This window comes from Carassius gibelio, chromosome B17, assembly GCF_023724105.1.
Source record: "Carassius gibelio isolate Cgi1373 ecotype wild population from Czech Republic chromosome B17, carGib1.2-hapl.c, whole genome shotgun sequence".
NCBI lineage: Eukaryota > Metazoa > Chordata > Actinopteri > Cypriniformes > Cyprinidae > Carassius > Carassius gibelio.
In genome coordinates this window covers 17,813,236-17,837,906 of record NC_068412.1, presented here as the reverse complement: position 1 = coordinate 17,837,906, position 24,671 = coordinate 17,813,236, and the positions used below count along the sequence as shown (strand labels likewise).

The following is a 24,671-nucleotide window of genomic DNA, read 5'->3' as shown; positions in this document are numbered from 1 at the left end:
GGCAAGGAACCGAAACTCCATCGGTGACAGAATGGAGAAAAAAACCTTGGGAGAAACCAGGCTCAGTTGGGGGGCCAGTTCTCCTCTGACCAGACGAAACCAGTAGTTCAATTCCAGGCTGCAGAAAAGTCAGATTGTGCAGAAGAATCATCTGTTTCCTGTGGTCTTGTCCTGGTGGTCCTCTGAGACAAGGTCTTTACAGGGGATCTGTGTCTGGGGCTCTAGTTATCCTGGTCTCCGCTGTCTTTCAGGGCAATAGAGGTCCTTTCTAGGTGCTGATCCACCATCATGTCTGGATAGGTACTGGATATGGGTGACTGCAGTGACCCTCTGATCTGGACACAGACTGGATCTGGTGGCCACAGTGACCTCGGAACAAGAGAGAAACAGATAAATATTAGTGTAGATGCCATTCTTCTAATGATGTAGACGGTACATGTTATGTGAAGTGTTTCCGGTTCCGGTTTACCTAATTAATGCAGCCTAAAAATCCTTTAACGGATTTGGATATTAAAAGCATATTAGTATGTTATGTGTAAGCCAGTTTAAAGAGATGGGTCTTTAATCTAGATTTAAACTGCAAGAGTGTGTTTGCCTCCCGAACAATGTTAGGTAGGTTATTCCAGAGTTTATGGAAAGTTCTTGGAGGTTGTGTTGAGGGGCAATGGGGAGAGATTGTGATAGTCCTGGATGTGAGTTTGCCCAGCCTCACTGGTTGCTGCCTGTCTGTCAGGAAGCTGATGATCCACTGACAGATGGAGGTGGGCACGGAGAGCTGGGAGAAGGTCAGGCATGATGCTACTGAAGGCCGAACTGAAGTCCAGTAATAAGATCTTTGCATAATTCCCAGTTTTGTTGAGGTGTTGAAGGATGTAATGCAGTCCCATGTTGACTGGAGAGGATCCAGCTAGGGTCCAGTGATGTCCTTCAGGTAGGCCAGACATGACATGAGACCACAGACATGAGAGTGACAGGTCTGTAGTCATTACCAAGCTCTCAGAATGCATCAGAAATATCTAAATTTGTTCTCTGAAGATGAACGAACGTCTTACAGGTTTGGAACGATATAAATTCAGTTGATCTTCACAAGCATGATGGAACCTTAAAAAAGATATAATCTGTTGCTTTACACCACTCTCATTCCTCATTTTTTCTTTCACGTTTTTTAGTCACTTTCTTCTCTCTTTCTCTCTGTATTGTTTTACATTATACTTTGTTCCATCCATTCAGGAATTTTCAGTGGGATGTGCACAACAAAGCTTTTTTTAAGAGCGTGAGGAAGGTGTGGATATTGCTGTCAGCTCTCAAAATGCCTGTTTAAATAAACCGCCAGGTGGCTGTGCCAACAAGGATTACTCCAAGCATCTCTCTTCCTCTCTCTCAAAACACGCACACACAATGCACGATACGAAGCAAATGTATATTTGCTGAGGAGTTGCTTCCTGGATTTGTTTGGAATCTATTCGGATTTGTGGATGTATAAAACTTAATTCCTTTGTAATTCCGCTCCATTGAACGATCACTGTATTCTGGAGAGCTGCAGATTAACTCTTATTTCAGCCCTCAGATTAACTCCATTTAGACTTTATTAGGTGTATTTAATGTGCTCCTCGCTCTCTCCTTTCCCTCCATTCCTTTCATCTGTCATCACTTTATCCCTACACTCAATACCTGCAGTCGTTTCCTGACTTCATTTCCTGCTCTCTCTCATTCTGGGACTATCATATACTCAGTTTTTCTCTCTGTGACACAGCGAAGAGTGCGTCCTCTCGCTCTCTTTCAACAATAAATGACTATCCCAAGCTGAGGAGGTTAAGAGCACTCTCTATACAGCCCCAAACACACACATTTATATAAACTGCATTCATTTCCATGTGATAGAATCAGCGCGACCCTCTCTGGCCCAGCCGTGATTGCAATAATCTCCACTGAAATATGACAGATAAGAGCAATCAATAGCAGAGGGGAGAGGAGAGGACGGTTTGGTCATACAGGCAGTGAAAAGAATTATTTTCTCTGTGTGTGTCTAGAGAGAGACTAGCAGTAATTTCCCATGATATCTGATCTGTGCGCGCACATGTGCGCGTGCGTGTATGTGTTCCTGTATTCCTTGATAAATGTGTGGACAGGGGGGAAAAGCCCCTCTGGCTGTGTTTGTGACTGACAGCGATGGATACCTGTCAATCATTCAGCGATGCCATTCACAAAACAAAATGCTTTTCATTGTCCATTTAGCACGGGGGAGGGGCTGAGTGATGGAGCAGGAAGGGAAAGTCTTAAACACACAATTACACAGTTCACACGGGTTATTAGTGCTGCTGCATCATTCATACACATAGAGAGCAAACAGAACACTTCTGTTAGTTGAATAAATGGCTTTTTTAGTTATTAACGCAGTACATCAGAAGCTTGTTTTTAGGCTTGTATCATCTGAACGTCTCGTTTGGTCACACAGAATGCTGTTTACATGGTGTATTTATTTTAATCAAGCATGATTTGTTGTTTTGAAGACTAAAGTAATGAGACTGAGAGACACCTTTCTTGTTTGCCAAAAAGGTGGGAGCTAGTTGCTGAAGCCACGCCCATCTAGCTCGACAAAAGTGACAGCAGCGGCAATCTACCTGTCACTCAAGTGTCCGTGCCCTTAATTATGCAGGACTTTAAGGCTTAACATAATTTAAACGGATGAGTTATAAAAAAAATTCACCCCCCTCACAGTTGTCATGAAGGGCAAAATTAGCTATATAGACCAAAATAATTTTTTGAACCAGTTTGTAAACATGTTTTTTAAGCATGTTTTTTATGCTTTATGCATACACTCTTTATAATATATGTAATTTAATAGAAAATAATAATTATAATATAATAATTTTAGTTTTTATTATTTTTATTAATCAAATTCTTTTCCATATCCTTTATTATTTTTATGTGTTTTATACACAACCAATAAAAAGTTTGGGATAAATATACGTTTAAATAAATTAATGCTTTTAATCAGTGATGATGCATTAAATTGATCAAAGTTGACAGTATAGATGTTTATAATGTCTTAATTATTTTGAAATTCTTTTGACATTCATAAAAATCTCACTTTCGGGCGTCCCAAGATTGAGTCCCAGCTCATGGACCTTTCTCAATCTCGCTCATCCCCACATCCCACCCTCCCCCATCCCACTTCGCTTCCTGTCTAAGTGACTGTAATGTCCTAATAAAGGCAAAAACACCAAAAATAAACGTTAAAAAAATACGTTTTTATGGGTAATGAAAGCTTAAAACTTTGGTTTTGGGAGTTAACATGCATGCAAGGCCAAATAACATTTTCATTATCTTATAATATGTATTTATTTTTACTCAACGACTGCCAAACGATACATTTTTCCAAACCCCTCCTTTGCGTTCTGTAATCTGCTGTGATTGGATCGACTGGTCGATTTCATTTCCATTTCATAATAAAAGTTGCATTTGTGAGTGCTACTTTGTTTACAGCCGTTACTGGGGAAACCGCTGTTTTACCAAAAGTGGCACCTAGTGGGAAAGAATTCATTTGAATTTTCATTCAGACCAACACGAAAAGACCAACAAGTGGGCAGGCAATATCCTAATGTGTCATGTTGACATCAACATGAAATGGTTTGCGGTTCGTTTTAAAAACTCTTTAAAAATTTGATTTTGAGAGACTATAACTTTATACACAGTGCACTTTCAGATTTAAAACTTTGCAGGATGTTTTCATTCACTTGCTGTGTTACACACTGCATGAAAGGTTATTTTCAAAAATCCATAATAGGGGCATTTAGGGGTAGGGGAAAAGTATTTCGATTTGTTCCACATTCGGCTGAGTGTGAATGTAGTTCAAGAATCTCCATCAGACACTTTTAGTTTCGTTCATTCTACCAATTGTACATTTTTTCTTTAGAGTTAATACCCAAACAACACATACCTGCAGACCCCCCCCCCCCCCCCGTATTCATTCTCCCTCTTTTCTATTCAGCTGTCTGTACCTTACATTTCCCTTGCTCTGCAAAGGTCTGCATCACCATCGCTATTGTTGGCGTCCAGCAAACAGGAAAAAGAGAAGGGACAAGAAAGAAAGATGTGATTAATTGTAAATTGAGAATCAGCTTATCTTTGATTATACCTCCCCTTCCTTTCTCTTGCTTTCTCTCTCTTACTCACGCAAATAAAGGGAACAAACCTGATAAAGTCAGTAAATGAGTAAACGACAGAGTTTGAGACAATAGTCAACACTCGTCAGCAGGGTGAAATTCTCTCGCCATCAGTTCAGCTCTGATAGTGGTTCTGATCAATTGAATCAGGGGCGAGACAGAAGGCTAATTTGTAGGCTTTTCTTTATACTGCTGTATTCTCAGATTCTTACGAGAAAGAGAAAGTAACTTTTCTTTCATTCGGTCGGTGGATTACGGCGATAATGTCAGCCAGTTTACTTTCACTTCTTCCTTGCGTTTCTGTCTCTCTTCCTCTATCTCCTGATCAGGGATTGAGTTTGGCTGTTTGATTATCTGCCTGTTCTCCTCAACCGGACAAATCAGTGCAATTATACTCGCTGCCGAGAGAGAGAGAGAGAGTGACGGAAAGGGGGAGAAAGAGAGAGAGATGGAAGGAGGGCGAGTGGGAGATGTATGCGATAAGACTGAGGCAGGATTAGTTTAGTGTTTCTTGGTATCGTGCTCTCTTATCATGGAGAACCATCCTTGACATTAGCTGTCACCGCCTGCCGCATCCTACTGATCCCAGCTTGTCTTATCCCAAATCTAATTCCTGCATGCACCCTACACCCTAACTGCCTCTCCCCCCCATCACCCTACAAACTCTCTTCTTCCCTTTTACCCTTTACCCTGGCATTCCCCTTTTCCCTTCATCCTTTAGCTTGGTCTTCCATCACACCCCTTTAGTTTACCCTTTAAACCCAACACCCTACCATTCATTTTCAGCCTTCACACTCCACCATGTTTGTCCTTGTTTCACCTTTATGCCACCATTTCCTCCTTAGCTTTCAACGTATACACTACCCATCACAACTCATATTTATTTCACCTTCACCTTTCCCACGACACCAACCCACCCTTTCAACCTTAATTAACACCCACTATACTCCAAATAAGAGTAGAAATTTGTTTTGATAAATCTATAAAGGTCTTCTTTTTTTCTTTTTTCTTTTTTAAAGCAGTGTTAATGTTATTTTAATTTATGTATAAAGCCACATAGACTAACCCAGATTCTTTAAGTATTCACTTTTAATTTGATAGAATTTAATTTAATTTGATGAATGATTTGGCAAATTTTATTTTGAAGATTATTTATCTCATTTATTTTCTGTCAATAATTCTGTCATGTTCTATTACACATTCTATTGTTTATTCATTTATACTTTATTATTTGTTTATTTATTTATTTTATAGAACAATTATTTATATTACAGAATTCAGATTTCAGCTTTATAATTTTGAAGAATTATTATTTTACCCAGACTTACTTTAGTTTTGATGAATTTTGATACATTTGGTTTGACAGATTAATTCTAGTTTAGATTAGTTTATCTTAGAAAAATAAAGTACATTTTGCACCCTATATTCAGCTATTTACCCTTCAGCAACCGTGCCAATGGCTCTGCGAAGGACTGACACAACCGAAATGAAATCAGTACTTTTTTCCCCTTCAATCAATCCTTCTTTTTTTAAATCAATTTTAATTTTATGCCTTTATTTTCTATACTTTATTTGAAACATCATCTGTATTTTGTGTTTGCAGGCATATGATGGCTTTGCCAGTCTGGGAATCTCGCGGCTTCTGGAGCCGTCTGACATGGTTCTACTGGCGATCCCAGATAAGCTGACGGTGATGACGTACCTGTATCAGATCCGGGCGCATTTCAGCGGAGAGGAACTCAATGTTGTGCAGATCGAAGCCAACAGCAGTCGGAGCACATACAAAGTTGGAGACTTTGAAACAGATACAAACAGTTCTATCGACCAAGACAAATTCTACGCAGAACTTAACGATATTAACAGAGAGCCCACCAATCAGGGTGCCACAGCGACCAATGGTGGGCATGGTGTTAAAGAAGAGCAGGAAGTGAAGTCAGTCATGACAGTTGAGAGATGTGGTTCTCTATCCGCCTCCCCAGGGGAAGTTTTAAAAGATGTAGCTCCATCTTTACGGGCGACTACAGCAGACCGTGACTCTCCAGCAGCTACAACGCCCTCTGAACCTCACCCACGACCCGCCCAAAGTACCAGAACCAGCCTGGAGACCTCCACCAGCCAACCTCCCGCTGCAGAACAGAAAAAACTCCTCAAAGCCGATACACTGGACATGGGTGATCTGTCTTACAGGCTGGAAAAAGAAAAGGAGAGAGGGCAGTTGGGTGGGTTGACCGCTGCTGACACCAGAGACTCCAGGGAGCAGCACAAGACCCCACGCCCTGGTGAAAGACAAACTCAATCTGGGTCACCCACGTGGCAGACCGAGAATTCTCTAACAAGTGCACACAAACTGGGCTTCACGTATAACAGAGACACTGATCTTATCAAGAAGAAGAGAGCGAGTTTGCGCCACTCTGAATCTGACAGCACCTCAGACAGCAGTGCCCAGACCAACCACACACACACACCTGCTAAACTCACACAGGTAAATGTCCATCTATCTATCTGTCTGTCTGTCATACTGTTGTTTTGTCATTATATCATTGCAGTATCGTTCTGTCATTTTATAATTCTGTATATTTTTTTTATCATTCTTGTGTTCTATCATTCTTTCTATCCAACTACGATTCTATATATTATTCTTTGTCATTCTATTAAATCTTTCTTTCTCCCTAAGGTCAATAAACCTTAACATCTGAGAATCGTTTCAACATTTTTCATCCCATTATGAATTTCTTTGAATTTCAAGTTCAGTTTTATTTCACTTTAAACAGAATTGTAATTCTGCATCCTGTATACTACTAAAGTTTAATTGAGTTGTTTTAATTTGAATAAAATTTTAGTTGAGTTAGAATCATCAGTTTTTAATGTCACACATAACCCTCCTTCCCAAGATTCTCAATAATCTGGAAATATCAAGGAATTTCTAAATTTACTAGGAAAGTCATGGAAATAATTTCTACCATATTTCTACTCCATACCAGAGTGTTTAACTGAAATGACACTTTGTATGTGTCATGTAAAAATTATTTAAAAGTCACAAACGACTGGAAAAGTCATGGAAACATTATGGAAATTAATTGGTCAAAAAGTGTGAGAATCCTGTTGAGCATTCAAAATGGCCAAACTGCACAGGACTATTGTCCAAAACAAGCAAACATGCATACACAGACACACAATGTTAGGTAACGAACTCAGGTAGATATGAATGCACGTTAAATGAATAATATCCTGAACACTACCAACAGAACAGCAGTTACAGCTTAAACGAGAAAAGCTGCCATATAAAATCAAAGCACATAAAACTGTTTGAAGCTTTTTACATGTTTGATATTTTTACCATTTTGTGAGACGCCTGATCGGCACAGACAGCAGCCGCGTGTCACTCGGAGTGGCATGTCATTATGTTCGGGCCGTCCCGCCTGCAGCTCTAATACTGACACGGGTTATAGCATGTTCCGCATGAGAGCCTCTCCTCATCTATACAGCATACTCACACACACATTCACACACACACACTTGCAGGTATTGCTGCACAACCCACTTTTATCACACTCTCGCCATGTATCACTGTCATTCCTTCCACTGAATAACTTTCTGCCTTAGATTTGTCCTGATTTTGTTTTGACATGTCATCAAAGCCTCAGCTGTGACATGAGAGGTGCGTTACCATAGTGTACCATTTGTATTTATTTTTTGCCACTTTTTTTGGTTGTTTTACACCCGTGATGTTAACCATGATCAGGAGCAAACGTCACTCTATCTTCTCTCAGCCATCAGAATCACCACCATACCAATCAGCCAATCAGCTGCCTGCTGGAGCCCGTAATGAGAATGCAGAGCTTGATAGTGTTAGGAAGAGATGTTGATCTAACTCGCACAAAATATAGGGTGATAGGGCATCCACAGATTTCTTCTTATGTTATGTTTTTTCCCATGTTTTTTCAGGAAGTCGTACCCGCCCCAGTGTCTAACACCAGTGAAGAGAAGGTGAATCGGATCATGCTTATGCAAAGTGGTTATACAAGGTAAAACTTGAAATGAATTGAATGAAACCTGTTTCTGTGGATTGCAGAAGGTCCTGTCTCGTCAAGAGGAGCTGAAAGAGAGGGCCAGGCTTCTACTGGAACAGGCCCGTAGAGATGCTGCCATGAAGGCTGGAAACAAAAGCAGCACTAATGCACAGTCTCCAACACACACTCCACAGATAATTGATGTGAGTTCACACACACACATTTACACTTTAGCTTAGAACATTAATAGTCATTACTCAAGTCAAATTATTCGGTGCTCAAAAAGCATTTCTTGGAAATACTTTAAAATAAGGTTCCATTTAATTTAATTTAATGTGTCTTTGCTTATTAAGAGTATTTAAACTTTTGAATGGTAGTGCATATACAGGTATTTATAGTTATGACTAAAACTCAAACTCTCCTGTAAATGTTAACCTTTCAGTATTTTTGTATGTTTTAGTTGTGGATTTTACCAAAATAGTCCCCCCCCCCCCAAATATAACAATTCTTGTGGCAAGCTCTTCCTTATACATATTTATAAGTGCATATACACACTAACATAAGTTCTTACCACTATTTCCAACTCCTCTCAGGATGCTCCCATCAGACAGGAAATAATAGAGAGTAATATGATTTTTAGCCGAGAGCCTGCATGCTAGAGTCTCTCATTTCACACAGGACAGGTCTTTAAGAGTTACTCGAGGACTCCAGGTAGTGATGTAGGAAGTGACCAGTCAGAGAACATCAAACGCTAAATAAACATGCTCTCCTGAGCTCAGTACTGCAGGGTGGCTGACACTTGATGTCGAAAAGCTCAGGCCACATCCGAATAACATTTCAGTTCTCCTGACATCCTGTTTTAGAGGAAGAATAGTGTGAACGCAATGGCATAAACATACAGAACCACGGAGGAGGGGGTTTTCAGGACATGATGAAATATCTGGCGTGTGGCGGATTTATTCAGACGTTTTGCTGTATGAATTTTAAAAGGAAATGAGATGCCCTTGAATGAAATGCATAAGAAAGCAAAGAACGGGAACAAGAAGGCACCTCAGTGTGATGCTGTCATAAATTAGTTTTTTTTTTTATTTTTTAAGAAAAATATTTTATTTCCTCATAGTCTCTCTCGTCTGCAAAAGTCCTCTGCGCTCTGATGAAGGGGAGATGGTCCTCGTCCCGTAAATTACCCACGAATTAGCGTCTGTGTGTGCGTTCACAACGCCTCCATCCCAAGGACGATGTGCTAATGAGGCTTCAGTGCATTAGCGTGCCGAAATATTGAATTGTTTCACTTTTTAATAGAAAACATTGATCAAAAGGGAGCGTGGCTTGGCACGCTGGTAATTGTTAGTGATTTAGATTAGATTAGTTGATGTCTTGTTTTGATTAGTAGGCCCTGTTATCTTATCACTGGCCTCTGCATGAAGCTCCTCCACTAAGAGACTTTATGCTTTAGCATGCAGAGGGAATATTTTAATTAAATTAAGACTTGCTCCATTCTTTCAAAGCGGAGATAGAGATGGAGGGGTGAAAGCGAGGATGGATGAGAAAGAGAGAGAGAGAGTCAAGTCATTGGGGTGGAGTGAGCTTTTCAGTTGCACACTTTAGCATTGGCTGAAATACTTAAAAATGTGCTTTTTTTACTGCCAGTGGCTAAATGATCCTGTCGTTTAGATGATCTATAGAAAAACAGGGAAGATTTGAATCATCTTACAGTTAATATTCAGCTTGATATTAAGGTATTTAGTGTGATTTTAAATGAATAAATGCAGCCTTGGTGCAACTAGCCCTTCAATATCCTGCCCCAACTTTCAACTGGATAATTGTCATAAAGGACTATTTGAAATAAAAGCACAAATTCTCCATGTGTACAATATTGTTAGCAGTTAGCATACAGACTTGATTGTGTGTGAGTGTGTAGGATGCCCAGTGGGCCAGTCATTGTCCTTGGCCAGTGGTGTGTTTCAGCAGGCCCATCAGTGAGCCCACCCCTCTCCTCAGAACTGCTCTGTGTGTGTGTGTGTGTGTGTGCGTGCGTGCGTGTGTTTCTCTTGTTCTTTTACATGCCATGTTAATTGTGCTCCATTGTGCTGCAGTGGCTCTCTTGTTTTGATCTTTGCCACCACTGTCTCTCCCTCTATCTTTCTCTCTGCTTCACTTTCTGTCTCCTGCTCGCCTACTCTTTGCTAACTCTGTGTATGTGTGTGTTTAGGCCTTTGATAGTAGGATAACGGTATAAATTGTTTAGTAGTGGCCATTGTACTATGGGTAGGTGGCCTTCACAATCCATTAGAACCAAACCACTGAGTCGCTCTCATGTTCTTCACCCCCTGGTGAGAGCAAATCGCTAATTAATGAACAATTAGAAAAAGCACAGCGGCACAACACCCCCTTCATGCTAGTATTCACATACACTCTTAAATGAATGTTCAAGGTTTAAGTTAAGTGCTATTGACAACATTTGTGGCATAGTGTTGACTGCAGCAAAATAATTCAGTCTCATCCTCATTTCTTAACAAAGGCAAATATAAGGCTAGTAACACACTTACAGAGTGATTCCAGAAGTTTTAAAAGATGCAGTGTGAATCTCATTTATGTATTTTTTTTTTTTTTTTAAATAAAAGCACATGCATAATTTCATTTTCAATTGAAAAGTCACGTACATTATCTTTCTTGAAGCGGAGATACTTTTCTGTGTGATTGAACTTCTTGTTATTCCCGTGGGTGGATTGTTATTTTGGTAACATTTCTGCATTTTTAGCATTTTGAATTGGCTATATATATATATATATATATATATATATATATATATATATATATATATATATATATATATATATTAGTAATTGTGTTGTTTAATTTTTTTTAATACATTTTTACATTTGTAAATATTTTAAAGTAATTTTAGTACTTTAAAACTTTATCCAACTTTTATATTTTAGATTATTTCAGCTTTATTTCAGTTAATGAAAAATGATTTTAATAGTTTTAGCACCATCCAAACCATGCGTCCTTTTTGGATTAGTGGAATTATGTTCTCATGCAAACCGTTGAAAAAATCTGGTCTAAGTTTCCTTTTTAAAGTGTTTCTTTTACACCAGGCTTGGTTTGTTGCAATTTTTACTGCCTGGCCCTGTTGAACTCTGGATTTTTAAACTGATGCTTGACTCAAAATGCATTTTGTGGCAGTTACATTATGCCACAGTTGCTTCAATACATCTTAACATATACTGAACCCAGAACATTTCTCCCTCACTTAATTTCACTCCTTCATAGACAAAACCTTTAAAATAAAGTGAATCAAATCTCCCCTCTGTTTCCATTTCCTCTTTTTCAGTCGTCGATAAAGAGAAAGTGGGGGAGTTAGTGCGATAGTGAGGGGAAATAATTTTTATTTATGTAGACCTTTAAATCATAAAAGGGAGGGAGGTAGGCAGAAAAAGGGGACAGTGCGTTTCTTCAGATTTTCTCAAGCATTAGTTGATCAGTGCAGTAATTTCACAGCGCTTTGGCCAGGGTAATTATGGAGGGTACGGCGAGAGAGAGAAAAAGAGAGCGGGAGAGGGGGAGGGAAAAGATTCCAGGTGAGCTTCCTCGTGTTCACTGGCTCGTTATGATTAGTTTAATTGGACTGTGTTTGATTTTTACCGACGAGGCCCTGCTTCACCCTCCTGACTCTCTTCTCCGTCCTCTCTGTGTGACAGTGCGGTGACTTTTCAGAGCCGCCCATGACCCTCCCTCTCAGAGAGAGACGGAGCAAACCTTTGAACTCATGGCGGCCTCCCTGTGTGCTTGTGTGTGTGTGTGTGTGTGATTGAGTGTGTGTGTGTGTTTTAAGGCAAACCGCTACCTCTGTCATGCTCATTTTTCAGCCTCGTTTAACTGCAACGTTAAACGTGTTATCAAATATGTTGCTTTCCCTATGTAAATCTGTTGTCAGTACTAACACACCATGTACTGCAGTGATCTCTCACGATCTCTCTGTAGTCCACAGTCGTTAGTGTCGGCCCGCCTCTGATGCGTGAGAGTCAGTGGGAAGGCCCAGGGAAGACCAATTGTCCCAGCAAGCACCAGAGACTCAGAGTTAATTGGGCCAATTAGGCCACAGTCGTCCTCCTGTTCTCTGTTCTTTGGGTCTGACGCCCTCAAACGATTCTCTCAGACTTTCAAAGGAACCGTGGCAGCGCCTTCCATATGCATTTTAACATGCTGACGTGACTACACTGGCTCTCTGGCGCTGCATTCCGATTGTCTTTTTAGTTTGGAAACCTTTCTTTTTCCGGTGGATTCTCGTCTAATGAAACAGAATGGATAGAAGGTAGTTGAAGGGCTGTGTATGTGGAGATCAAAGCGGCTGGTTGGAACAGAGAAACTGTTAAACGGAGAGAGAGAGAGAGACGCCCCTCCAATCTCTTCATGAGTTGTGATCAAGCCACTTGCTCTCTCCAGCATTACGCACACACAGTCATTTCTCAGTGGGGCTGTCTCCTCTTTTTTTTTTTCCTTGTCTCTCTCTCTTTCCACCACAATAACCTCTCCTTTCTTCTCTTCCACTACCTCATTCCTTTCTCTCTTTTTTCTACCGCCCTTCAGTTTTTAACTTAATTCATAAGTCGGTCTCCTATGAATAAAATATGAAGGATAAATGCATAAAGTTTATTTTGATATGAAATTGCAATTGTTTAATCCAGTTATTTCAGTTAGACTGAAAAGTGTTTGTTTAGAGAGAGAGAGAGTGCTAAGAGGGTTTGTGTGTCTGTCTGAACACTTTAATTAAAGAAAGTAAGTACAAGCATTAATACGTTTTTCAATAACTTGTTGATTTTCTGTCGCATTAATACATTTTTAATGGTCATGCTCCAAGTCTTTCTAAAGACTGAAAGACATCAAACTTTTTAAAGTTAACCATACATTTAAAAATTGACCTTATTTACTTTCTTGAATGTGCATTGCTGTCCGCAACCTATTTTACATCCGTAATCTGATGTATTTCTGAGCAAGACTAGATATTCACTAGACATGTAGTGAAAATCTGATTCTTGATAATAATAGTTTGCTAAAATAGTGCACAAGTAGTTGGTTAACCATTTGTTTAATATTAAAAAGTGTTGAAATAAAATATTTTAATTCATGAAGGATGCATTAAATTCTTTTGCAAATAAATGTTGTTCTTTTGAACTTTCTAGTCATCAAAAAATGCTGATAAAAATAATAATAATCACAGTTTTCACCAAAATATAAATCTGCACAACTGTTTTCAACATAAATAATACAAATATTTATTGTGCACTAAATCAGTATATTGAAAGTTTTTCTGAAGGATCTTGTGACAATAAAGACTAGAGTAATGGCTGCTGAAAATTCAATTCTGCCATCATATTTTAAAATATATTAAAACAGAAAACGTACATTTGAAGTTGTAATATTTTTGATTACTACTTTCAAGCGATGTCAGCAGAAAAAAAAATCTGAATCAGAATATATCTGATTGCAGGTTATAAAGGACATGTTTTTGGAATAACAAAAAGTTATTCCAAAATAGTTAGCTCTTCTTCTAAAATTACTTATTACATTTCTGCTGACATCACTTGAAAGTTAGTTTTTATAAGTAAGTGGGAGCGCAATCTGTCGATTTCATGTTCACTTTAATACTTGTTATAGTTGTTATTCTGAAAAAATCATTGGTGTAGATTAAAAAGTCAGTATTGTCATAAACATTTCAGTTGATGTCATCAAGCTCTCTAATTTTTCAACCTCCTCCCCTCATCTCTCAATCCATCCAATTTCTGATCAGCCTTATCTTTTTTCTCACAAATGATCTTCTTTTACTAGGAAACATGTCACATTACGGAAGCGACCTGGCTTCCATGTTGACTGAAGCAGGTGTGTGTTGTTTGTATTCAGTAAAGAACAGCTTGCGGTGAATGGCTTTTTCTACCTGGTAATTATGCTGTCATGTAAAGGACAAAGTTTTCTTCCTACTCACACACAAAGTGCCTGCTCAACCTGTTCATCTACTACTCTTTCACCAGCATCAAGGGTTTGTCTTTCCAACAGCCCATATTCATCAGTTTGTGTGAGTAGTATTGACACACAGCTCTCCCTCCATCTCTCTAACATCTTGCCTCTGGCTCTCTGCAGTCGTATATTAAAATAAGCATGTTTTGTTTGGTAGTAATTTTGCTCTTCACATTGTCATTTTTGTTCACGCCCATTAAATGTAATGGGAATGTCTCAAATGCCCTCATGAGTTGTGCATTAAATGCCAGATGTCTTTCTGAGGACAAATCTGGCCAACAGCTTTTATCCTTCCATCCTGACCAATGGGTTGGTAACTGTTTGACATGTTTTTTGTGTGTGTGAGTGAGTGTGTGTGTGAACCGGGTGCTAAGGGCAGTCTGTGTAGCCCGCAAGACATCTACCTCTATCTCTTTATTTATCTGTTCACCCTCGCACCACACCGCACCAGTATCATCTACACACATGCAGAAGCATAATTATGCCATGTACAACGGCCTTTGATAGCATGTACAGTTTTCTTCTTAATTCTTTATCAAATGCATTGATCGTGGTGTATGTGCATTGATCCAGGAACCACATCTGCAGCCCAGCGATAAGGCCACGGTGGCATCTCTCTCTCTCGCTCTCGTTTGGCTGGGGGCTAAAGCAGCCTGCTGTAGGATTAGCTGATGCTCAACTACTTGCATTTTAAGTTGACACCTCAACACCAAGCAGAGGCCACATTACAGAGGAAAAGCTGCCCCGTCCGTCCACCCAACGCTTCCCCTTCTGTACGCTCACACGCTCTCTTTCTCCCTCTCTCTCTTGACTACATATAATTGGATTTGTGAACGGGATCAGCAGAATGCTTCCTTTAGAATGGCCGGGGACACAAGGTGAAGTTTTCTCATTACAGACCACGAAGCCAGGGGACAGATCATAGACGATCTGTATTTTCCATTTAAAGAGGACAGAAATGGGAGAGAAGGAAGAATAAAAGAGAGGAGGGTTTGATAGACAGTGCAGAGAGAGGGAGGTGAAGAGGACAAGGAAGTCTCTTTATTTCACAGGTCACTTTCTAAAGGACGGAGAGAGAGGGTTGATGAGCATGAGACGTGGCAGTGTTTTCATTTTCTTGAATGTGTCTCAAACATTGCGTTCATATTTGATTGCTTCTGAATATTTGGGTTTGGTTATTTGTCTACTGTTTGGAAGAGTTGATAGGCAAGTAGGGTTGGGAATCGAAAACTGGTTCTTTATTATAACCGGTGACATCATCACAGCCTTGTCAATTTTAACGCCATTGTTTTCTGATTATATTCAATTCTTTTTCCTCAAAATGAAGAATCATCATTGATGGAATCAGAAGCAGAATTGATAAGAAGCTAATGATTTCCATCCGTACACACGTTTGTGTGTGTGCCTTTTGGATGGGCTAAAGATCCAAACCTTCTCTTCTTCTGCACTGCTTGCCTGTTCTATGTGTGTGTGTGTGTGTGTGTGTGTGTGTGTGTGTGTGTGTGTGTGTGTGTGTGTGTGCGCACATGGCCCTCCCCTTCTCTGCACACTCAGTGTGTCATGACAAATATATCTGTTTGTGCTTCACTGGCTGGCACCGTCTCTGGCTGGCTGGCACGGCTGTGTTAGCGCCAGGGCCCTGAGCCTGTGTGTGTGCCCAGCCGAGCGACTCCTTCCATGGCTCGCTGCACCCTCACAGCCCCCACCCACCCTACAGCTCCCTCTAAAAGAGCAGCCAGACTGGGGCAGCCACCCGGACCCCATGCCCACTGTGAGTGCTTCTGTCTGGGGCTCAGCTCTGCCGCCCACCCCCTCTCTCCCTGGATCTCCTGTCCTGTCCAGAATGAGGGCGACAGCCCTCCATTATCTGCTTTGCATCTCTCTCCCTCACTTTTTTGAAGTCTTCCCACACACCATGCTTTCTTTTTCCACCTTTAACTATGACTTTGTCATCGTTTCTGCCACCCCTGATGTTTTTCTTTTTTTTTCTTCACTCGTTCTTGTGGATCCCCTCATTATCCTTGGAGATCTGCAGCTGGGAGGTTGGATGGGCCACTGATCTCTCTCCCCACCCTTCCTCTTCCTTTTTCTTCCTCTTTCTGTCATTCCAAGCACAGCCCAGTTGGAGAGTCCAGACTGAACGGTCAAGCTTCAGTGTAGCTGAAGAAGAGCCACTTGAAGTTCATTTGAAGAGAGAGTCATTAAAGAAATCTCTTCATAAGAGGACAGACAGTTTCACACCTCATTGCTGCTGTAGAAATGGATCGTTCCACAGTGGTTCTTCTGCACAGCGTGCAAGGCCGCTTCATTTGGAGAGTCCAGTTGTATCTCTCAGTGATTGTTTTCATCCAAGCATTTTGACTTCACACTTTCATAACTGTCCCTTTCAGGGTCTCAAGATTTTCAATTCTTTATTGGCATGATTTTTTTTAAACATGACATTAAAATAATGTCAAATTCTTCAACAATAGTTATTTTTGTTATGTTATATTATAATAATCAGTTAGATACCATTTAACCATAAATAAAGATTTTTCAGGAAAGAATGTTGTAGTTTTTTTACAGCATTTATTAGTCTAGTTTAATGTTATTTATACATTTAAACTGTAAACAGTACAGGAGATCATGTAAAAATGATCAATTATTTAGTTTAGTAAGTCTTATAAAAGTATTGCTTGTTGTTATTTGATGTTATTGTATTAATATACATCCAAAACCTTATAGTAAAGTAAAAAAAAAAAACACTCTCTTTTTCAGTCCATTGCAATTAAATTAGTTTTTGTTTGTGAAATATGATGAAAGTACAGGCTTGAATTTTAATCAAAAATGTGATACAATGTGTTTTTTTTTTTTTTTTTGGAAAGTTAAGCAAAAACTTACAGAGCTGCATTCAAATGTATGTCTTTTTTTCACCATCAGTGTTTTCATCCATTTCGTGTGACTCAGCATTTATTCCAGGTATACCATGCATTTCCAACTTCATAAAGCGTCTGTCTGCACCTTTACAGATTTGGCCAATTCAAGCTTCTGATAAATGTTCCAGCACAGTCTGTGTGGATTGACGCATCTTTCCTTTCCTCTGTCTGCTGCTGTTCTTCATCTCTTGTTAATTTTCCTTGACTACAGTATTATAGAACATTTCCAGAGTTGCCTAAAAGCAGTTTACACTGGGCCTGGTGCTAATCCTGCCCTTTGGGCACACACACACAAGGAATCTCATTTTCTGTGCTAATGGCTAGCCTAGTCCTGAATTGCTGTATGTAAAACAGTGTGTCGAAGGTTGTGTGTGATGATACCTCCAAGGTTGAGTAGATCATTTGGCATTTTAGACTTCAGCTGCAGAAAGAATGACAATTATATTACGTTAAACTGTACAAGAAGCACAGGGCAAAAGTCTCACAGCTAAAATGAAACATACATTATTATACAGTAGATGTAGACATGCTCACAGAAACGTGGTTCTATTTGTTTTTGTTGATTGCTTAATTTATTCGCTTTCACATCATTGGCTATTCCAAATCATCCTCCAATTAGAGCAGATATATTCATTTTGCGAGAACACAGCAGACACACACTCATACTAAACGTGCCCAATTCAGCTTTGGCAGGGGAGCTCCTGTGTTTTCAGGTGTAACCTGGCCTTAGCTTTGTCTTGCATGTTCAAATTACCCTGAGACTCAAGTGCCCCCGGGCTGGACCCCTGAAAAGTGCTCCTGGGATTCCCTCATCTACATCTCACTGCTTATTGTCCTTCTGAACAATGGCTTCAGACAAACAGTGTCCACAGAAACGGGTGAAATGGGGTTAATTAACTTAACACTTTTGTAACCAGTTGGGCTAATTCACTCTCTGCACTTCTGCTCCAGAAACCTGTTACCACCTTGAAAATATGTGCATGTGTGTGTGTTCATGTGACTGTTGGTGGGCCTAAGGTACCCATCATGCTAAGCAGACCTTAATTCTAATGTGGTGGTGGCGGCACAATAACTTTGTGAATATTACATAAAATTGTTAGGTTAACCATCCAGTATAATGCATTTTCTCAAAAGCATTGTTACCCAGCTGTGGTCACTAATTTTGCCATTACCAACATAGTTCAGTGAATCAGTCTTTCTTAAAATAACTTCAGGTCTAATTTCTGTAATGTGTTATTAATTAGCAGTATTTCTTAGTGAAAAGGTTATACATGTCAGGCGCTTTTTCTAGTGATGAGATGTTGCAATTAAATGTAATTCAAGTTCGGATCGAGAGATATTTCTCAGTCACTCTCTCCTCATCTGTCTATTCATGCTTAAGTAGTTGATGCATACATTTCTATCTCTAGCTCTTGTTGATGCACACAAAACACTCTTAAACATATAGTCAGGCCAAAAAAAAAAAAATTACACACAAGCAAATATCTCAGGTTTATTACAGTATGTCTGGACCTATACAGAATCAATGACAAATAAACCATGCAGTGAATAACTCTCTCGCTCTCTCCCTCTTTGCCAGAGACCCTCCATCCTGACTGTTAAAAAAAGCTGCTATCAGTCTGATCTGATGGGAGAGAGAGGAGTGAAAATGGCATTTCTGTCAATTACTTGAGATGGCACCCGTTCAATAACCCCCCTCTCCCTCTGCTTCTGTGTGTGTGTGTGTGTGTGTGTGTGTGTGTGTCAGGAGCGTGATGAAGAACGGCGCAGGCAGCTGCGAGAGAGAGCCAGGCAGCTGATAGCGGAGGCTCGATCTGGAGTAAAGATGGCTGAACTGCCTCTCTATACTGACTCCACCTCTATAGCCTGTAGTGCAGCTGGGAACAACTTAAAAGGAAGGTCAAAGACAGCTGGAGGTGAGTGCAGGGGGGCTTTTATAGGCCGAACACACACATACACAGATAATGCATAAACGCATACATACATGCATGCACATTTTCTCATAAGCATGCGAACGCACACGCAAATCTACATGCGTTCACTTTGAAATACCACAGACATAAGCTCTGTTCCAAAACAAAAATCAGCCTTCATAAATAAGGTAATTCCATAATACATTGTATCATGCTTGTTGGGAGATGGTATGAAGCAAGAGAATGTTGCTTATAATTCATTCAGAGCCTAAAAGCATGGGCTGTTTCACCCAATGTGTGCAATTTTCCCAATGTTTTGTGTGTGCTATGCACATTTTGAGGCTTAAAAGCAAAGACGGAATCTCAAAATCAAGTCATGAAAATGAAACGTACATTTTAATATGGACAGTCACGGAATTTGTCAAAGTTAGCATAAATGAATCAAATATTTTATATATATATGTGTGTGTGTATATATAAACTTTGTTTTATTTTTGTTTTATTAATTTTAATACTTCAACTTTACTTATTTCACTTAACGTTTTTAGGTTTTTTAATCCAAATTGTATTTCAGCTTTATTTCAATTTACTAAAATAATTTTTCATAGTTTTAGCTTACAGTAACACTAAACTGAATTTTGCGAAATATGATGGCAATGCCAAACACTGATTTAGAAGCTGAATATGCACTTGCTTTCTGTTTTCTGTCTTGGCTCCCCTCAGAACATTGTTCACAAAATGTTCAGAACATTAAGGCCAAGTACTAGAGTTTGGCTTCTGAGATTTTTAATTTGTTCATGAAGCTTCATTGTGTGCGTGTGTGTGTGTATCCATTAAGAGCAGTATGTGCGTGTATGTATGTGTGTGTGTCCATTAGTGGCTTTCAGCCCTTAAAAAGCGATTTTGTTGCTCACTTCATAATGGCAACCGACATGTCTGCTTTCAAGGCCCAAAGGAGCATTACATTAAGAAACACACCAACACACCCACACACTCTGAACTCTAATTTGAGGTGTTCACAGAGGGCTTCACTTCCATTTGTTCAGCCAGTCGCTTCCCACATAATCCTTCGGAAATACATCATGAAAACTCTGATGATAGCCAAAGTTGCCCTGTGCCCTAACACGCACACATACACACCAGTCCACACAGCCCAAATCATCATCACGTCATTATAACACACACCCATGCCAGGTAATCAGTATCTCATTGTCCATGGAGGACTCCTATAGACCGCGTCTCCTTCAGCTCGGCTTTCCCGCCGTGTCCTGTGTTATCATCAGCCACCATTTCTCCTTTTATTTCACATTACAGGACAATGAGACGACACGTTACTGTAGCCCTAACCGCTGGGAGGCCCGTGTGGAAACAGTGGGGCATTAGCATAGCGGGCAGCTGTGGCGTGTTATTAAACGTGTTTACGCCAAGGGGTGTAAGCGTTGTGGCTAGCCACTGCGTATAATTAAATGTGCGCGTGCACGCCGAGCGAGAGTGGTGTTAGCGGCGCGTCAAGGTTTTGTTTAATACGTGAGGTGTTAACATAGCGGGCTAGCCGCTGTGCCTAATTCTGTGCCGGCTCATGTCCGTGTGTACCATTTCAAAGCTCAAGGGGAGATACAATATTCCTCTCCTTTTATCTCTTTCATCTCGCACACTTTGACGCCCTCCATTTTCTCTTCATCCTCTCCCTGTCCGACTAATAGTGTTCCTTCCTCTGCAATCACGCGTTTACCGTGGCTCAGAAACGCTGCAGAACACCTCTCGCGGTGCACAGAGACAGACAAGCCCATGTATTGACAGAGCGAAGGGAAAAACGGGTCAGAGGGAGGGAGAGGAAGAAAGACAATGTTTAAAAACATTGGAAAAAAACAGTTTATATGGCCTTTTGGGCTGTTGAACTCTGCTAATTGTAGAACTCATTAAAAATCAAGTTGAAGGGAAATGCTATAGGCTTGATGCACAAGGCCTATCGTGCAGAACGCATAATCCCACCAACACAAACACAAACACTCAACTCTAATTCTAAGAGAGCTCGTGCTGAGTAGAGCAAAACATTCACCAGCAAAACTTTTACCAACTCCAGCAGCACTTGTTCTGTTAATTAGCTTAGCACTGCCCAGTGTATGTGTTACAGTATCAATGAAATATATATATTTTTTAAAGCATCGGGGAGAAAGGGATAAAACCATACAGTCTCTTTCTTTTCTGAAACGCAATTTTCAAATTGCGAAGGGTATGATTTAATTACATTATTACATGCAGTCTGTGTTCTTGGTTCTTTTAATTTTGAAGATTTTGGCTCACATTTAACAAAAACAACAAATCTCAACAAATTGGAATACTTCATGAGACCAATAGGGAAAAAAAAAATTGGGGTGAATTGTTGGCCTTCTGGAAAGTATGTTTATTTACTGTACATGTAACTCAATACTTGGTAGGGGCTCCTTTTGCTTTAATTACTGCCACAATTCGGTGTGGCATGGAGGTGATCAGTTTGTGGCACTGCTGAGGTGGTGTGGAAGCCCAGGTTTCTTTGACAGTGGCCTTCAGCTCAACTGAATTTTTTGGTCTCTTGTTTCTCATTTTCCTCTTGACAATACCTCATAGATTCTTTATGGGGTTCAGGTCTGGTGAGTGCTGGCCAGTCAAGCACACCAACACCATGGTCACAATGACCAACACCATGGTCATTTAACCAACTTTTGGTGCCTTTGGCAGTGTGGGCAGTTGCCAAATCCTGCTGGAAAATGAAATCAGCATCTTCAAAAAGCTGGTCAGCAGAAGGAAGCATGAATTGCTCCAAAATTTCTTGGTAAACTTGGTAAAAAAAAAAAAAACACAATTGTCCAACACCAGCAGATGATATTACACCCCAAATCATCACCGACTGTGGAAACTTAACACTAGACTTCAATCAACTTGGGCTATGAGCTTCTCCATTCTTCCTCCAGACTCTAGGACTTGTTTCCAAATGAAATGCAAAACTTGCTCTCATCTGAAAAGAGGACATTGGACCACTGGGCAACAGTCCAGTTCTTCTTCTCCTTAGCCCAGTTATGCCACCTTCGACATTGTCTGTGGTTCAGGAGTGGCTTAACAAGAGGAATAAGACAACTGTAGCCAAATTCATTTACACATCTGTGTGTGGTGGCTCTTGATTCCTTGACCCAAGCCTCAGTCCATTCCATGTGATGTTCACCCAAATTCTTGAATCGATTTTGCTTGACAATCCTCATAAGGCTGTGGTTCTCTCGGTTGGTTGTGCATCTTTTTCCACACTATTTCCTTCTAATCAACTTTCTGTTAATATGCTTGGATACAGCACTCTGTGAACAGCCAGTCTCTTTGGCAATGAATGTTTGTGGCTTACCCTCCTTGTGAAGGGCGTCAATGATTGTCACTGGCAGTCACCAGCAGTCTTCCCCATGATTGTGTAGCCTAGTGAACCAAACTGAGAGACCATTTTGAAGGCTCAGGAAACATTTGCAGGTGTTTTGAGTTGATTAGCTGATTGGCATGTTCATATTCTAATTTGTTGAGATAGTGAATTGGTGGGTTTTTGTTAAATGTGAGCCAAAATAATCACAATTAAAAGAACCAAAGACTTAAACTACTTCAGTATGTGTGCACTGAATTTATTTAATACACAAGTTTCATAATTTGAGTTGAATTACTGAAATAAATTAACTTTTCCACTACATTCTAATTTATTGAGATGCACCTGTAGACCTTAATCAGGTTAGACTTCATATTTAATTTAACACTGATAAAAATGAGACCGTGAGGGATAGACGACATGCACTGTATGAAAGTCATGTATCATGCAATTGTTGGGTTTTTTTCCAACTGAAAATTTTTGTCTGAAAATGAAGAAATTAAATGGTATGAAAAATTAATTTCTAGTTGTAATTTTACGGTCGTGCTGCACAATAAAATAATTACATTGTTTTTTTTTTTGTTTTTTTTGTTTTTAAAATACATTATTTGTTATTTTACATTGAAATATTACAATAGTAATGTTTCTTAGTTTAATATTTTGGTAACACTTTAGAATAGGGAACATATTTTAACTGTTAACTAAGCATTTCCCTGAACAAACTCCTAATTTTTTGCTTATTAATAGTTATTAAGGTACAGTAGTTGCAAAGTTTAGCTATGGGGTACGTTTATAAGTACTAATAAACACCCAATATGCTATTAATATGCAAGCTAAATATGCAATATATAATAGTGAGAATTGATCCTTAAAATGAAGTGTTAGCAATATTTTGAATAATAATAATAATAGTCATATTAATTGTTGTTGTTATTATTATTAATTTATAGTCATATTGTAAACACAAGATTTTGAGACAAATTGTGCAGCTGTACAAATAAGCACAGCAAAACCAGTGGCTGGTTGCATAAACTGCGTAGACTAGTCTAGAAAGTTACTAAAACCTTTTTTTTTTCCTTTAAGACTGGTCATAATTTTTTTTAAGTCTGTTAGATAAAAATGTAGTTTGATCTAATTTGAATATGAGAAGTTAGACTGATCACTTGGTTAGCTGCTGTTTACTCAAACTAGTTCTTAAGACAGTGTGTTGTTTATGCAACCATAGCACAATATTTTTAATATTCATCACAAAAATTTTAATTAGGCCCTTTTTCCCTCTTTTTGTCTCTTATTTAAGTTCGAACTGCCACGTGTGTGTGCGGCTCTGCTCTGGTTACCATATAACTGAATGAGATCGATGTGTTTGGATTGAGTGTGTATTGTCAAGGGCTCTGTGGGATTCAGATCTGTGGATGCGGAAGAGGAACTCTGGAGGAGATTTTGCCGTCAAGGCCAAATCTGCCATGCAACACACACACATATAAAGCTCAGCTCTCTGCCAGACACTCTCAGCCATCTGCCTGATTTCTCTCAGCTCAAACACACACACCCCAATGTGACAGCAGCAAACTTTTTTGTTAAGGAAATACTGTCTTAATGGTTCTAAACAAATGCTTTTCTGACTCTTCACTTGCATGCAAAGTTTCCTTTCCCGCTGGAATACTGAACTAACACTCCACGCTTCACTAACCTCCTCTTCTCTCTTTTTTTGGGGTGTGCCTGTTTGTTTGTTTGTTTGCTGGCAGACGTGGTGGATGGGATGAGTGTGGAGGGTGAAGATGAGGAGATCAGGAGTGATACTAAGGCAGCAGCAGCAGCGGTGTCTCATGCTGATGATGTCACTCATACTAACCCCGAGGAGGAACTGTCGTCTTCATGTCTAATGGAGGATGATTTTACTAACTCTGCTAGTGACCTGGCCGCTCTGGGTAACCCAACACTGCATGTTCTCTGCCCGTGTGTGAATGTGTGTGCACGCAACACTACATACCTAAGTTTGAGCAGTAGTGTGCAGTGATTAATCTGTGCGTAACTACTTTTTTTGTAGGGCTTAATTTAGTAGGGCTGCATAATTAATCTGAATCAAACCAAAATTGGTTTAATGTGACTATCAAATACATGCAGTGCATGTTTCATAGTAAAATGGTGCACACCAGCTGCTCAGGATGCAGTGTTGTCTGTGTCTTTGAGTGGCTCAGTTCACAATAAATGCATTGGATTGCCTATAACATTTTGGGAATATATGGACCAAAAATCTTCCTAAACTTTTAATG

At 39.7% G+C, this 24,671-nt stretch overlaps 1 protein-coding gene across 6 annotated transcripts in view; it reads left to right on the top strand.

Moving 5' to 3' along the window:
- LOC127976287 (EH domain-binding protein 1-like) overlaps positions 1–24,671 on the top strand; it is a 122,875-nt gene that overhangs the window by 62,290 nt on the left and 35,914 nt on the right. For 3 of the 6 annotated variants that reach the window (XM_052580607.1, XM_052580609.1, XM_052580611.1), the window contains 5 exons: positions 5,770–6,648; positions 8,112–8,153; positions 8,239–8,379; positions 18,857–19,025; positions 24,144–24,326. In XM_052580607.1, coding sequence (XP_052436567.1) covers positions 5,770–6,648; positions 8,112–8,153; positions 8,239–8,379; positions 18,857–19,025; positions 24,144–24,326 — 1,414 coding nt within the window. Of the gene's footprint in view, positions 1–5,769; positions 6,649–8,111; positions 8,154–8,238; positions 8,380–17,113; positions 17,153–18,856; positions 19,026–24,143; positions 24,327–24,671 lie in introns of all 6 variants that reach the window. The other 3 variants (XM_052580608.1, XM_052580610.1, XM_052580606.1) reach the window with 2 other exon arrangements.